General features: G+C 39.6%; 2 protein-coding genes across 9 annotated transcripts in view; one reads left to right on the plus strand and one right to left on the minus strand.

The window, feature by feature from the left end:
- Nucleotides 1-613: 613 nt before the first annotated feature.
- On the minus strand, nt 614-13,374 carry ENPP4 (ectonucleotide pyrophosphatase/phosphodiesterase 4). 3 transcript variants are annotated; one of them, XM_073810652.1, is made up of 5 exons: nt 13,144-13,374; nt 12,710-12,823; nt 6,556-7,414; nt 5,169-5,339; nt 614-3,156 (listed from the first exon to the last, which is right to left on the minus strand). In XM_073810652.1, exons 3-5 carry the CDS (start codon nt 7,388-7,390, stop codon nt 2,792-2,794), a joined length of 1,371 nt encoding a protein of 456 aa, XP_073666753.1. In that variant the 5' UTR covers nt 7,391-7,414; nt 12,710-12,823; nt 13,144-13,374; the 3' UTR covers nt 614-2,791. The 3 variants fall into 3 exon arrangements, with proteins under 3 accessions (XP_073666753.1, XP_019805508.1, XP_073666754.1); XM_019949949.3 differs by lacking the exon at nt 12,710-12,823; XM_073810653.1 differs by lacking the exons at nt 12,710-12,823; nt 13,144-13,374 and adding an exon at nt 12,923-13,122.
- Nucleotides 13,255-13,621, plus strand: part of CLIC5 (chloride intracellular channel 5) — a 249,516-nt gene continuing 249,149 nt past the window's right edge. For 3 of the 6 annotated variants that reach the window (XM_073810656.1, XM_073810657.1, XM_073810658.1), the window contains exon 1: nt 13,255-13,479. The gene's annotated coding sequence lies outside the window, so the exon portion shown is untranslated. The remainder of the gene's footprint in view (nt 13,480-13,621) is intronic. The other 3 variants (XM_073810654.1, XM_073810655.1, XM_073810659.1) reach the window with 2 other exon arrangements.

Raw genomic sequence — 13,621 nt, forward strand, 5'->3', positions numbered from 1 at the left:
AAAGGTATTAAATGCAATTATCCTTAAAGCTTACCAGATATGGGCAAGAGAAGGAAATACCCAAGAACAAGGCAGTTTTTTTTAATCCTTTAATGTTCCAAGTATCTTTCAATTCTTATACCAAGCTTACTGGAACAGTAACACAAAACCAGTGGTACAGAGCATTGAAATAATTCTTATTCTATTGCTGTTTACCAGAAAAACTTGCACATTAAGAATAGTAAATGTACTTATTCTAAATTCACTCACTGAATTAACAAACTTACTAAAAAGTTTTCCTATTACCTTTGAGTATTGTTGTCATAAACAGTTAAATCTTTCCTGGAGCCAAATACTTTCTACCACCCAGAAAACACAGAAGCATATTAGTCAATTATTTAACAAAATACACACCAAGTGAAAAAGGCTGGCTTTACTGAAATATTTTCTCAGTGTACTAGAGGAGTCATTGGCTTTAAGTGATCATTTTTAAATATACAACTGAATTAACATAAAGTTCAATATAATAATATATAAACGTCTCTTTGATTAAATACTCTTCTTGTCCCATCAACATATACAAAAAACATTTACAACTTTAATTCAAGTTAGTATTTTGAGAATGGAATAAAGAACCAGACAAATAATAGGTCTTTTGTTCAAAGGGCTGAGACACTGCTGGGGCATCCCTTCCTATTCCATCCTCCATAAAATCCACTCACAGGTTGCATGCGATGGACAGACTTCTGAAACTCGTAACTGCCAATCAAGCCAGTACAACCACTAAAGCTCACACCACTGCAAAGACCAAGCTCTCCTCAATTAGTATTTTAGACATTTCAAAAAAATGCTCACTGCTTTAAATATGACTGTTCTCCTGTCTTTTTTTTTTTTTAATGGAAATGGAAGTAGAAAGAAATTTTTCTATTATTTTGTTCAGATCAACGATTAACCTTTAGGATAACTTTTATGTGAGGCAAAAACATCAGAAATAAAATCTGTCAAAAAGCAAAATGAGTCCTGGTGGTTTTATTTATTTATCATGCTGTTCTTAATACAGTCACCTATGACTGCATGCATGGACTATTCATGCAGGGTGTAGAAATGCTTCTCAAGAACCCCAAGTACAATGGGTACCAAATACCGGGATCAGGAGATCAGCAGTGACCACAGGATGAATTACGTTTGACGACTGGCACCACTGTTCTTGACCACCACGGATAATCAGCATTTAAGTGGGCTGCATATTTACTGTAGATTATCTTTGTATCTGTAAAACAGTTCCCTAGTTTGTCAAAACTTTAAAGATCGCACTAGTAATATTAACTGCTTGCCTCAGCTGCTGATGAATGGTTCTTGAACTCAATTTTTCCTCTAATAGATGGAATCTCGTCTGCCACAATTCAGTTTCTTCCTACTAATCATGATTGTTAGAAGGTACCACTTAGCAAAGCTAGGATAACAGTTATTCACAACAAATCCTTCGCTCTGAACAAGTATGTTTTAAAAGATATGAGCGGAGTGGTTATTTCTATGAACCAAATATGGGAGAAAAACGCAGAGGCAGCGTTCAGGCTACTGAAGGTTAACAGAGTCCTGAGAGTTTCTTCAGCCACTTAACGCATGATTCATGTAAAAGATCAGAAGATACTAAATTCCATTTTAAATTTAGCTGCGCTATAGCCTAAAAAGTAAGGCATAAAATTCCCAAAGGTAAATAGAAAAATCTCTTTTCCTCATTCTGACCCAATCAAAACCAGATTCGTATCAGGTCATACATTTCTCGGCAGCACCTGGAGACCTCTGGTTACAAAAAACAACATGAGAAAGTTAAAAATGGTAACAAAAATTAATGAATTTTTAAAAATTATGATTTTACCTTGTGAGTTAGAAGAAAGTACACGAAAGTGAAGTGCAATTATAACCTTTCCTGAGAGCTGGGTTCTATGGGGATGTGGAAGGCTGCTCCCAGGCCACTCACCTCCCACCACCTGCTGTAAGTCACACAAAGTGTACACACATACATGCAACACACTGGTACGTACATACACACAACTAAATAACTTACACAAAGGCATTGAGTACAAAGTGAGGAAAGCACGTGTCCCTATTTTCTTAGCCTCTTCTTAGCAATACTCTTCAAAAGGTTTAACTTTTGAGGCCTCAGTAGCTTAAGGGTCTTAACAAAGACACACTGGTGAAGAAGACTTAGGCTTTGTATCACGGGGTCTTTGCTTGTTTTTTATAATAGTTTTTCTTAAAATAATTTCTTCATATGCTAGATCTTTTCTGCCTGCTTGATCCATTTTAATTAACCATCACAGAGAATTTCCTACCTCAAGGGTTTACTTGGGATACAAACTCTATTAAAGGCACATATAAAAATATAGGAAAGTTTTCCTTCCTGATACACAAAATCCACACATTTTATAAAGATTTCTGTTGTGTAATTTACAAATGTAAAAATTTATTCAAAAAGCATACCCACTAAATTTTTGCATATTTTCATCTATAGATGTGTCTAATCTTCGTTGCAAAAAAAAAAAAAGGGCAAAGGCAGTATTTTTCTTAAAAAAAACCTTTCTAGTTAGGGAAATAGTTGGTGTTAACTAATGATTTACTAGCAATGTTTTCTACGGTCAGAGTTTTTTGTATTAGCTAATGCCGCAAAACAAAACACAAGGAAAAACAAAATAATTGTAGCATGCTTGGTCTAAGATCTTTGTCTTTCAAAGTATACTTTTTCATAGTTGTAACACCATTCCTTGGGTGTGTCCTAATCACAGCCACTTTGTATAAACCCCAGCACATGTCACCCAATTAAAGGATCATCGTCATCATCTTGTAGCTGAAGTCGGGAAAATGGCCGGGGTCCAGAGAGTCTATTCTGCATGATTATGATGAGGCAGGTCAGAGTGGTTAAGACCAAGAGCGCACCGATAACAATTCCTATGGCTTCTGGGAGATTAATGCACCACTGGTCCACTAGCAAACACTTAGTGTGGCCGAAGGTTCCATTATTGGGATGTGGCTTTAATCCCAGGATGTGGCACATCATTGGGTAGATATCCACAATGTTAATGGTGCTGTGCTGGTAGCCTTTGTGAAATGCAGGACCGTGGGCAGCTAGAAATGGATTCATACTAGGCAAAGAATTATCGTAACCATGGTCACCTACTGGAAAAGAACAAGATGATGTCAGTAAATAAGAGCAGCTTTTCTACCACAAAATAACTTGCTTCTAGTGTAAATTCACTGCATTCTCGCCAGTGTCATTCCCATTAAAATTCTGATTAGTTGGGCCAAACAGGTGCCAGCAGCACAATTTTCTGTTTTCTTCAAGTCACAGCCACGTCCTCTATTTCACACACACACCACCCCCACCTCTTCTCGATCCGTCATGACCTCAGGCTTTAAAACTCTCTCTCAGTCCCAGCCAGTGTCCAGCACTGTTTGCGCAAGCCCACTGCAAACAGCACCAGTGGTAAAAAGAGTGGGCGGCCTGAGGGTCCTGAGTAACTGGGGAGAGCAGAAGTGAGTAAAACCAGTGAGTGGCAAGGAAGTTAGCCTGAAGCCTGACCTACGTCAGCTGCTCCTGGACAAGACATAGGATGTGGAATACACCACTGGTCTACTGACAGCTGATGGACACCTCAGCATCTGGAGGGCCAGGGGACGGAGCACGTTACGGAAGGGATTCTTGCCTTGAATGTGACGTCTAACCTGGTGACTCCAACTTGTAACTCTAGTAAAAGTCTAACTCAAAGAAAAACCTGATGGTCCCTGATATCATTCCAATACCAGATTCTCAAGCTTTTGCTTTATTTTTTAAAATATTGCCTTTTAATGCAGACCAGTTACATTTAATAAGCTCCTACTTCCATAGGAAGTGCAGGTGACTAAGTGATGAGTGGATCCGTGTTACATATTCTTTAATTGTATGTTTGAAATATTTCGTAAGAAAAACAACCCACGTGACCAATACAATAAAAAGCACAATATAACATTATATATAGGTATTATGATTTCAGTAATATAAATGTATATGATTATAATGTGAATAATATAAACCATATGATTTAATAATAAAAATATGCATTTGTATGTCACAGAGAAAAAGATGAGAAGGAGGAAAACACCCACAATTAACATCTGACTGTGCTTCTGTATCGAAGGATCATGGACAGTTTTTGTTCTCTTTTCTGAACTTTTCTGTATTTTCCAAGTTTTCAATAATTAGGATACAACGTAAGTATCAATAATGTATCAACTCTAATGGCCCTCAGTCTCGTCCTTGCCTGATGCGTCTGAACTGCTATGGATCAGGGATCTGCAGACTACAGCACCTGGCCAAATTTAGCCCTCCGCCTGTTTCTGTAAAGGAAGCTTCATTGGAACAGCCCATGTCAGTTTGTTTATGTATTGCCTGTGGCTGCCTTCCCACTATAAAGGTAGGATTGAGTAGTTGAGACAGAGACCAGCTGTCCCACAAAGCCTAAAATATTTACTATTTGGCTTTTTACAGAAAAATTTTCTGACCCCTGCTATGGTTTACAAAATCAGATTTTTGAAAAATGTACTTGAATTGAATTTTCCTTATGGGTAAAAAGCTGTAATTCTCCCCTATACATTTCTTCAGTTTGAGGAGAGATTTTGATCCATCTGTTTTGTTTACTTGGTCGATTTTTGTTTGCATACTTTCTGGTTCTTGCCCAGTGTTCTAACTAGCTGTAGCACTCAGGTAAACAATTTCATCACTGGGGAAAGACTTAAGGTTACTTGGACAAATTTTTTTAACACAAAAAAAGAAAAAAGGATTTGAACTAGCTAATCTCTCCCCCTTCACTTTGTTTCTTGACTTCTCTTTTATTTTCTTTGTTTCTTTACTACTCTCTTATTTTTACAAATCAAGAGAACCAGCCTTGAAAGTTACTGACAGTAACTGAAGTTTTTGTAAAAAAGTAAAACTACTCCTTCACCCTTAAGATCACCCAACCTTCTAATCTAAGGATGAAACTGTGGTTTCTAAAAATGGCTCTCAGATGAAAACCTGAGAATCACCTAGTTGAAAATCAAACTAATTATACTGTGTGAACATCTCTAAATCAATGTATCCTGTTAATGGAACAATGTCCCGATGTGTGATTTATCCCTAGGATTCAAAAGAAAAATTCTAAATAAATACTTACATTTTAGTGATGATTTATTTAGCACAATTGTCCAGCCTTCATCAGCAATCAAAATAATAGGTTGAATTCGATCATTATGTTGGTAATGAAACCTGGCAGGAATGTCTTCTTTGAGATAAACATTCATGTGAGGGTCACAGACTTTCAGTTTGTTATAAACCTTTGTTCTGTCTGGAAGAAAAGGAAACAGCAAAGGAAAAAGTCATGTTGACTGATAAGGAAAAAATATTTCTAACTAGAATAACTGGAAATAAGTCCTGAACAATGTTATCTATTAAAGCCCTTTAATCATTAAAAAAACAGAATAATAATGATGTAACAGTGTTGGGGGGACACACACACACACACACACACACACACACACCTTTCCAAGCATTCACGTATCTCTCTTCATTTTGTGATTATCCCTGGTGGACTTTTATACAAAGAGGACAAATTTCACATCTAGCTTCCTAAGTAAATATAAACTAATTACATATTACTGCTAACTACTAATTCTAAGATTGGTAGACGAAAGGTATATCTCACACAAAAGTCCAAGATGTTTTTTAAGGATAAAAATTTCCTTTTTCCATTAGTGTGAATAAGTAAGAAATATATCAACAAAGACCTACTGTATAGCACAGGGAACTATATTCAATATCTTATAATAACCTATAATGGAAAAGAATCTGAAAAAGAATATATATATATATATATATATATATATATGTGTGTGTGTGTGTGTAAAACTGCATTTCGTTGCTGTACACCAGAAACCTTATAAATCAACTATACTTCAATAAAAAAATAAAAATTAAAAAAAAGAAATACATCAAAAAGCAAGGAGGGACTTCCCTGGTGGCGCAGTTGTTGGGAATCTGCCTGCCAATGCGGGGGACACGGATTTGGAGCCCTGGTCTGGGAAGATCTCACATGCCGCGGAGCAACTGAGCCTGTGCGCCACAACTACTGAGCCTGCGCTCTAGAGCCCGCAAGCCACAACTACTGAGCCCGCGTGCCACAACTACTGAGTCCATGTGCCTAGAGCCCGTGCTCTGCAACAAGAGAAGCCACCGCAATGAGAAGCCTTTATGCTGCAATGAAGAGTAGCCCCTGCTCGCTGCAACTAGAGAAAGCCTGCATGCAGCAACGAAGACCCAACGCAGCCAAAAATAAATTAATTAACTTAAAGAAAAAAAAGCAAAGAAATAATCCCTTTGAACCTAAACCTTAAGCTAATTGCCTAAAAACTTATACATCAGGGGGAAAACATAATCCCGCTCTGAGTGAGTATAGGAGTGTATGGCTGTGAACTACAAAACGTCTGAGCTTCGTTCTTTTACAAAACCCTTCCTCCTCAATCAACCGCCCCATTCAAATATTCCTTGGCTAAAAGTTTACTTACTTATTTTGGGAAGTATTGCAGCAACGGGGGTCAAGTCTACAAGAGTGTAGTCTGAGGGGTCGACGCAGCGATCCAAGTTTATCAGCTTGTCCTCAGAACACTGGGTCATCCCATGATCACTTGTAATGATCACATTAAGATCTTCCCACAGTCCTAACACCTTGAGTTTGTGAACTAGCTCACCGATATGGTCATCTATTTCTTTCAACACTCGGCGCATGTTTTCTTTATCTTCAGGGCCATATTTGTGGCCACTTGCGTCTGGCTCTTCCCAATAGAGTGTTGCAAAGGTGACAGGTGGGTTCGAATTGCTCAGCCACGTGGAGACGTTACTGAGTCTCTCCTCAAATGACACTGAGGGGCTGTAATTCATGAAATAGGAAGGTGTGGTATTGTGAATGGGCACGTCGGTACCAGGCCACATAGCAGCAGCACTTGATCTGTTTTCCTGAAGCTGGTTGGTCACCCAAATAGGGACTGCCTCATTCCACCAAAAAGGATCCTTGTCATTACTGTCAGAAAAATGTTTCTTTGTGATGACATCATACATGGAATTAGCCACAATGCCATGGCTTTCTTCATACAGGCCTGTCACGATGCTGTAGTGGTTTGGAAATGTTTTTGTGATAAAGGCATTTTTAACCTGCTCTACCAAGACACCTTCTTTGATAAAATTCTGGAGATGAGGAAATTCATAGTTGTGTAGATAGTCAGCTCTGAAGCCATCAAAGGATACCAGTAGTAACTTGGGTGGCAAAGTACAGGAAGAGTTCCCTCTACAACCAGTTATAAGTCCAGAAAACAAACATATCAGCAATAACTTCATAGTGAACATGCTGAAGGAGGGCAGTCAGGGTTCCTAAAATATAAAAACACAATTCATAAGTAGTAATGCTATTTGAGTTGGATTAGGTTTCAGAAGTTTAGTCATCGGGAGAAGAAAACCAACATTTATAAACTTTTTATACACCAGCTTTACCTACATCAACTTGAAAATTAAATAATGTCACTTACTGAAAGATAACTGAATAAAGATAAAGTGGGAAAAAATAAAAATTGCCTTTACTTGTCCAGTTGTATGTCCTGCCCCATTTTTCATGCTCTGAAGGGGATATGGGTCGTTCTTGTGCCCTATACCAATGGGCTGCCTTGTTTGTTTGCAGCAGCAGAAGTTATTCTAAAGGTTTAATAAGAACAAACGAAGAAACAAAAACAACCCTTTTGCACAAAACAGAAATAACGCCAAGCTTTCAGAGGCTCCAGGGAGGGTGATTATTTTTCTAGTTTCATGACTGGTACCCTATAGTTCCTTTCAATCCACAGAAATAGGGGGTGGAAACTCTACCATACTGGCTCATCATCAGTTCCTGTTGAAAAATACTGGCATGAAAAAGGGGAGTAAGTAATAAATACTACGTGAGGAAAAGGTCCCGCCTCAATCTGAACCTGCCCGATTTTCACAGGAGGCTGACAGACAGACAAAGCCTACAGGAACTTGGATGTCACGGTAGTTTCTGAGGAAATGCAACAGCTGTTGAAATGCATTTCATCACCACATCCCTTTTAAACTTCCTTTTTACTGTCAAAGACGTACAGTTGGCCCTCCATATCCACGGGTTTTACATCCATGGATTCAACCAACCGCGGATGGAAAATCCAGAAGGCTGACTGTATTCGTGTACTATTGCCACTTTATATAAGAGACTTGAGCACCTGCAGCTTTTGGTATCTGCTGGGGCTCCTGGAACCAATCTCCCTGCGGATAATGAGGGGCCACTGTAACTATCCTGCCTACCACCCTAGGCTCAGAGCGCTCCCTGATTTTTTGGTTCTTTTTTTAACAATCTACTGATTACAAAAAAACAGATTTCCCCAAACAAATCTCCCTACCTTCAGACTCTATCTTCTTTGGTTCCTAAGCAAATAGGAGATGTCATTTAGGTAGAGTGAGTCTCCGCTGCTGCCGTACTTCTTTTTTCATTATTTTTTAATTTTTTTGCCACGCCAAGAGGCCTATGGGATCTTAGTCCCGTGACCAGGGATTGAACCTGTGCCCTCTGCATTGGAAGTGCAGAGTCTTAACCACTGGACCGCCAGGTAAGTCCCCTGCCACACTTCTTCAAGTCCCCAGGGCCTCCTGTCCAGAGCCCTTCCATCTCTTAACTGACCTTCCTACCTTGATCACCGTCCCCTTATTCACCCAACATCCGCTCCCAACTTAACCTTCCCAGGAATAGCCCTGTCCATGACATTTCCTTGATAAAATCAGTATTCAAAGTCCCCCAGCCTATACAGAAACACCTCTGCCTGGCATTCAAGTCCCTCCATTATCCAGGCACAACTCACGTGCAAATTACTATGAAACAGTTACAGAAATCATGGTCAACCTTAATTCCCTTTTACCACACATTGCTGTCACAGTCTGTCTGAGATGTATTACAGAGACAATAATCGTTTATCTAGGTGACCTATAGGTGACCTATAACAGCTCTTCAGTAATAATTTGTGTTTCCAAACCTCTTAAAGTTACTTTCTACACATGAAATCTTTGCCCAAATACTCTCTTAGGTCAATAAAAAAAAAATCATTCAATAAATAATATAACTGAAGTCTATAACACCAAAATTTATGTATGTGCCATTTATCAGAGGACAAGGGCTTTATACTTTTCAAACATAAAATACTCAAAATAGGGGCATAAATAATCAAAACAACGAATGTGGCTGTCATCTTGGAAGAACAAAGACGAGCTTGAATGAACTCTGTTCTACAACACCACAATTTCTTGTAATGCTGCGCTTGAGACCCATACATCATAAAGCATTGTTTTTAAAACTAAGCCCTTTGAGGAATCATGTCACAGTATGTCTAAAACTTTTCCAACGGAGTTCCTCTAAGAGCAGAGGGGTGCCGAGACAACTGTATATCCACGTGCAAAAGAATGAATTTGGACCCCTCAGTTCATACCATGTACAAAAATAAACTCAAAATGACCAAGATTAAGAGCTAAAACTATAAAACTCTTAGCAGAAAATATAGGAATAAGTCTTCATGACCTTGAGTTAGGCAAAGCCTTCTAAGATACAGCATCAAAAGCACAAGTGACGAAAATCATAAATAAATAAATTGGACTTCACCAAAATTGAAAGCTTTTCCATTTCAAAGGATATAATAGAGAGAACAGAAAACCCACAGAACGGGAGACAATATTTGCAAATCATATATCTGGTGAAGGATTTATATCTAGAATATATAAAGAACTGTAACAACTCTAAAAGTTAAATAATCCAATTAAAAAATGAGCAAAGGATCTGAAAAGATATTTCTCCAGATATAGAGATGGCAAATAAGCACATGAAATTATGTTCAACATCATTAGTCATCAGGGAAATGCAAATCAAAACCACAATGAGATACCCCTTCACACCCACTAGGATGGATATAATAAAAAAGATAATAACAAGTGTTGGCAAGGATGTAGAGAAACTAGAACTTTTATACACTGCTGGTGAGAATGAAAATGGTACAGGCACTTGGAAAACATTCTGGTAGTTCTTCAAAAGTTTAAACAGAGTTACCGTACGACCCAGAAAATCTACTAGTAGGCATATGCCTCAGAGAAATTAAAACACAAGTCAATGATAAAACTTGTACACAAATGATCACAGCAGCATTATCTGTAAGAGCCATGAAGTGGAAACATCTCAAATGTCCGTAAGTGATAAATGGATAAGATGTGGTATATCCATACAATGGAATATTATTTGGCAATAAAAAGGAACGAAGTGCAAATATATGTTATTGCTTGGATAAACCTTTGAAACATTGTGCTAAGTAAAAAAAAAGGCAGTCACAAAAGATCACTTATTGTATGATTCTATTTAGATGAAATGCCTAGATAGGCAAATCTATAGAGATGGAAAGTATATTAGATTTGTCTGGAGCAAGGGGTTGAGGAGAAATGAGGAGTAAATGCTCATGGGTACCAGGTTTCTTTTTGGGGTGATGAAAATGTTCTCAAATTGACTGTGGTGATGGCTGCACAATTCGTAAAAATGTACACTTTAAATGAGTAAACTAGACAGTATGTGGATTTTACCTCAATAAAACCATTATATTAAAAAAAAAGAGCAGAGAGAAATGAAATTGTAATCTTAAAAGCATCTGGATTGTCCTGCCACAAAACAGGAAACATCTCTGATGTTTCATCTTACCTCAAAAATTATATGAAATGTGTACTCTATACCACAGACCTGAGTTTTTTAACGTGAATGTGTTTCACCTCATTTCCCATGTGCAAAACAATAAAACAAAAACCTGTGTCCGCCCCTCTCTCACACAAAATACATACAAATCAAAATCTTTCTTCCCCAAATCTTGAGTGAATAGGAGGGTCAAGGCACATGTGCTGTTTACCCTGTGGTTCACTAACCCCTAGCACACTGCTGGATTCTTGCCTCCAGACTTAGAAGCACAGACAAAGTGGAAAGATTAGAGGCTCTGAAATCAGAAGGATCCCAGAACTCGAGCTCACATTTAGTAGACGGGCAACTGTGGGCAGATCTACCAGCTTCAGTTTCTGTGTTTGTAAAATGCGGATACATAAAGTGTTAAACAATATAGGCCCTCAAATTTAGTCTCTTTTTTATCCACAGTTACAAAGCTGTTATGTTAGGAAAAAAGTCTGTACCGTGACCGGCGGAATGATACTACTGTGAAACTATAAAGTAGATAGAAATAATTTAGGCTAACCTCTTCTTTTTACACAGGATGAAGATGAAGTCCCTGGATTGGCCAAACTCAGGAAGCAATTCGTAGCCTTACTGTCTGTACTCTTACGAATTTCAGGTCCTTAACAAGTTTATAAATCTAGTAACAGCGAGTTTACAAGTCTGGTTTTAATCTCCAAACTATGAACGGGACTTTTCCTGCTTTCATTAATGGTGCCTGTATCTATGTCTACTGCATTCTGTTTCATCCCAACAGGAGTGTTAAGCTATAAACAAAACACCAGTGAGAAGTTCTCAAGTATTTCCAAGGAATAAAAAAATCACTAATTGCTATATTACAAAGCACTGGGAGAAATTCTGTAATTTTTCAAACCAAAAAGATATCAAAGGGAAGGAAAAAAAGCAGTCACCGGAACTACACCCAGATAATCCCAACCGAAGTTGTGTGTAGTTTTCTTCAATTCAGGGCCAAAACACACTCTCCCTCATCTGGGATGACTTTCTTACTTGGATAAAATGTATCTCGGGCAATTCTCACTGGCATTCTTAGCTGAAATTGGGGGAGTGTGATAGTCAAAGGATATGATGAAAGCTATTTGCCGCCATTAGCATGCCATCTGCTCTGTAATACAAAAGCCTTATTCTAAACACTTCACAAATACTATTTATAATGAAACTCTTACACAGCTTTAAAATAAAATAAAAATAAAATAGCATTGTCTATTCACATAGATAACATTGGTGGTTTTCCCTAGATTATTATTATTAATTTTTTCTTGATATTCTAAAGAAAAACTAAAACTACTCTCTGAAAGACTCTTAACAACTCTAGGATTCTAAAGTATTCTTCAATTTTCCAGCACATACAAACTTTTCCGGCATCTTCAAAACAGCTATACTTAATCTTACTTTCTACATATATTATTTCTTTCTACAAAATAACTCCTTGTGTACTTCTTCTGTGTTCATCAAATTTCTCCCAAATTATATTTTGTAGCTGATTTAAAAGCAAGGAGGAGATATTTATATTTTATATATTTTAGTTATAAAATATCTCCTCCCTGCTTTTAAATTCTTTTAATTTCCTTAAAATAGCTTGGAACAACCTCTGGAAAAAAGGAAGAAAGAAAAGAAAACCGGAATATTAAAAGGAGCAGTTGACTTTCTATAGTACTGGCAAGGTTTCCAGCTTGGGTCCACCAGATGGCCTGGTGGTTAAAGAAGAAACCCTAGTGGAGTCAAGGCTGGAATAAACCTGAATCTGTTCGTGGTCACTAGCTGTGCTTCACGTCTCTGAGCAGGACTTTCCCCATCTGTATAATGGGACGCTGTGATCTCACAGGGTTGCAGTGCCCAGAAAAGGAAGCGTTATTTGTAAAATGCTTAACACAGTGCCCGGCCGATAAAAAGCACTTCAGTGTTACCTTTCTTGTTAGGTTTTCTGGGAAATTCGTTTTTAAATTTGGCTGTGTCACTCCCATCAACTCTAATCGAATACTCAGGCGGAGGTAGGTCGATCGATACCTTGGACCGCGTTCCTGTAAAATCAAACGCCCGCCCCCTCGGCCTCCACCTCTGTCCCGCCACCGCTCCCCGCCTCCACCCCATACCCCACCGTCCGCCCAGGCCGCGCCTACCTGCTCAGTTTCCTTTCCTCTTCCCACCCCGCCCTCGGCCGCCCCCAGCCAGGTACCTCCCGGCCGCTCCGGGGTCCCTCGCGGCTGTCCGCTAGGGGGATGTGTGTGTGTGTGTATCAAGGGTAGGGGATCTCACCACCTCTATTTTCAAAGCCCCTAGTGGACGGGGGAGGGGGTGGCATTTCCCTCCGGAACGCCGGGCGCGCTAGGCTCACACTCACCCGCTGCCGCCGCTTCTCTGCAGCACGCGGACCCGGCGCGCGCGGAACCCGGCGCTCCTGGGTCTTGGGAGCGACGGAGACCTGAAGGCGCAGGAGCCAGACCGAGCTCTTCCTGAGGCGCCTGCGCACTAACGGGCGCCCCTGTTAACAGCCCCTTCCTCCCTGAGATTCGCGCTACCCGAGGCGCTCCGAGGGTGCTCGGCTGCCCCGCGCGCGACTGCGGAACAGTTTTACAGCTCGTGGGGACTCAGCGGGCGACGGAGTGTGACACATGTCCTCGGATTGGACACCTCAGCCGCCGTCGATGTAACTCCCTTTCCGATTGGTTGGATTCAGGTACAACCTGGAGACAGAGGCCTTGGGGGGGTCGAGTTGGATCTAGTAGGAGAGGTTAGTTCCACTCTCCTGCCACGCCCCATCTTCTAGCGTCCCAGGGCTGGTTGCCCTTCAGGGGACCTGAAACACAGCGAGTCCCTGA

Source organism: Tursiops truncatus, chromosome 10 (genome assembly GCF_011762595.2).
Source record: "Tursiops truncatus isolate mTurTru1 chromosome 10, mTurTru1.mat.Y, whole genome shotgun sequence".
In the NCBI taxonomy this organism is placed as follows: domain Eukaryota; kingdom Metazoa; phylum Chordata; class Mammalia; order Artiodactyla; family Delphinidae; genus Tursiops; species Tursiops truncatus.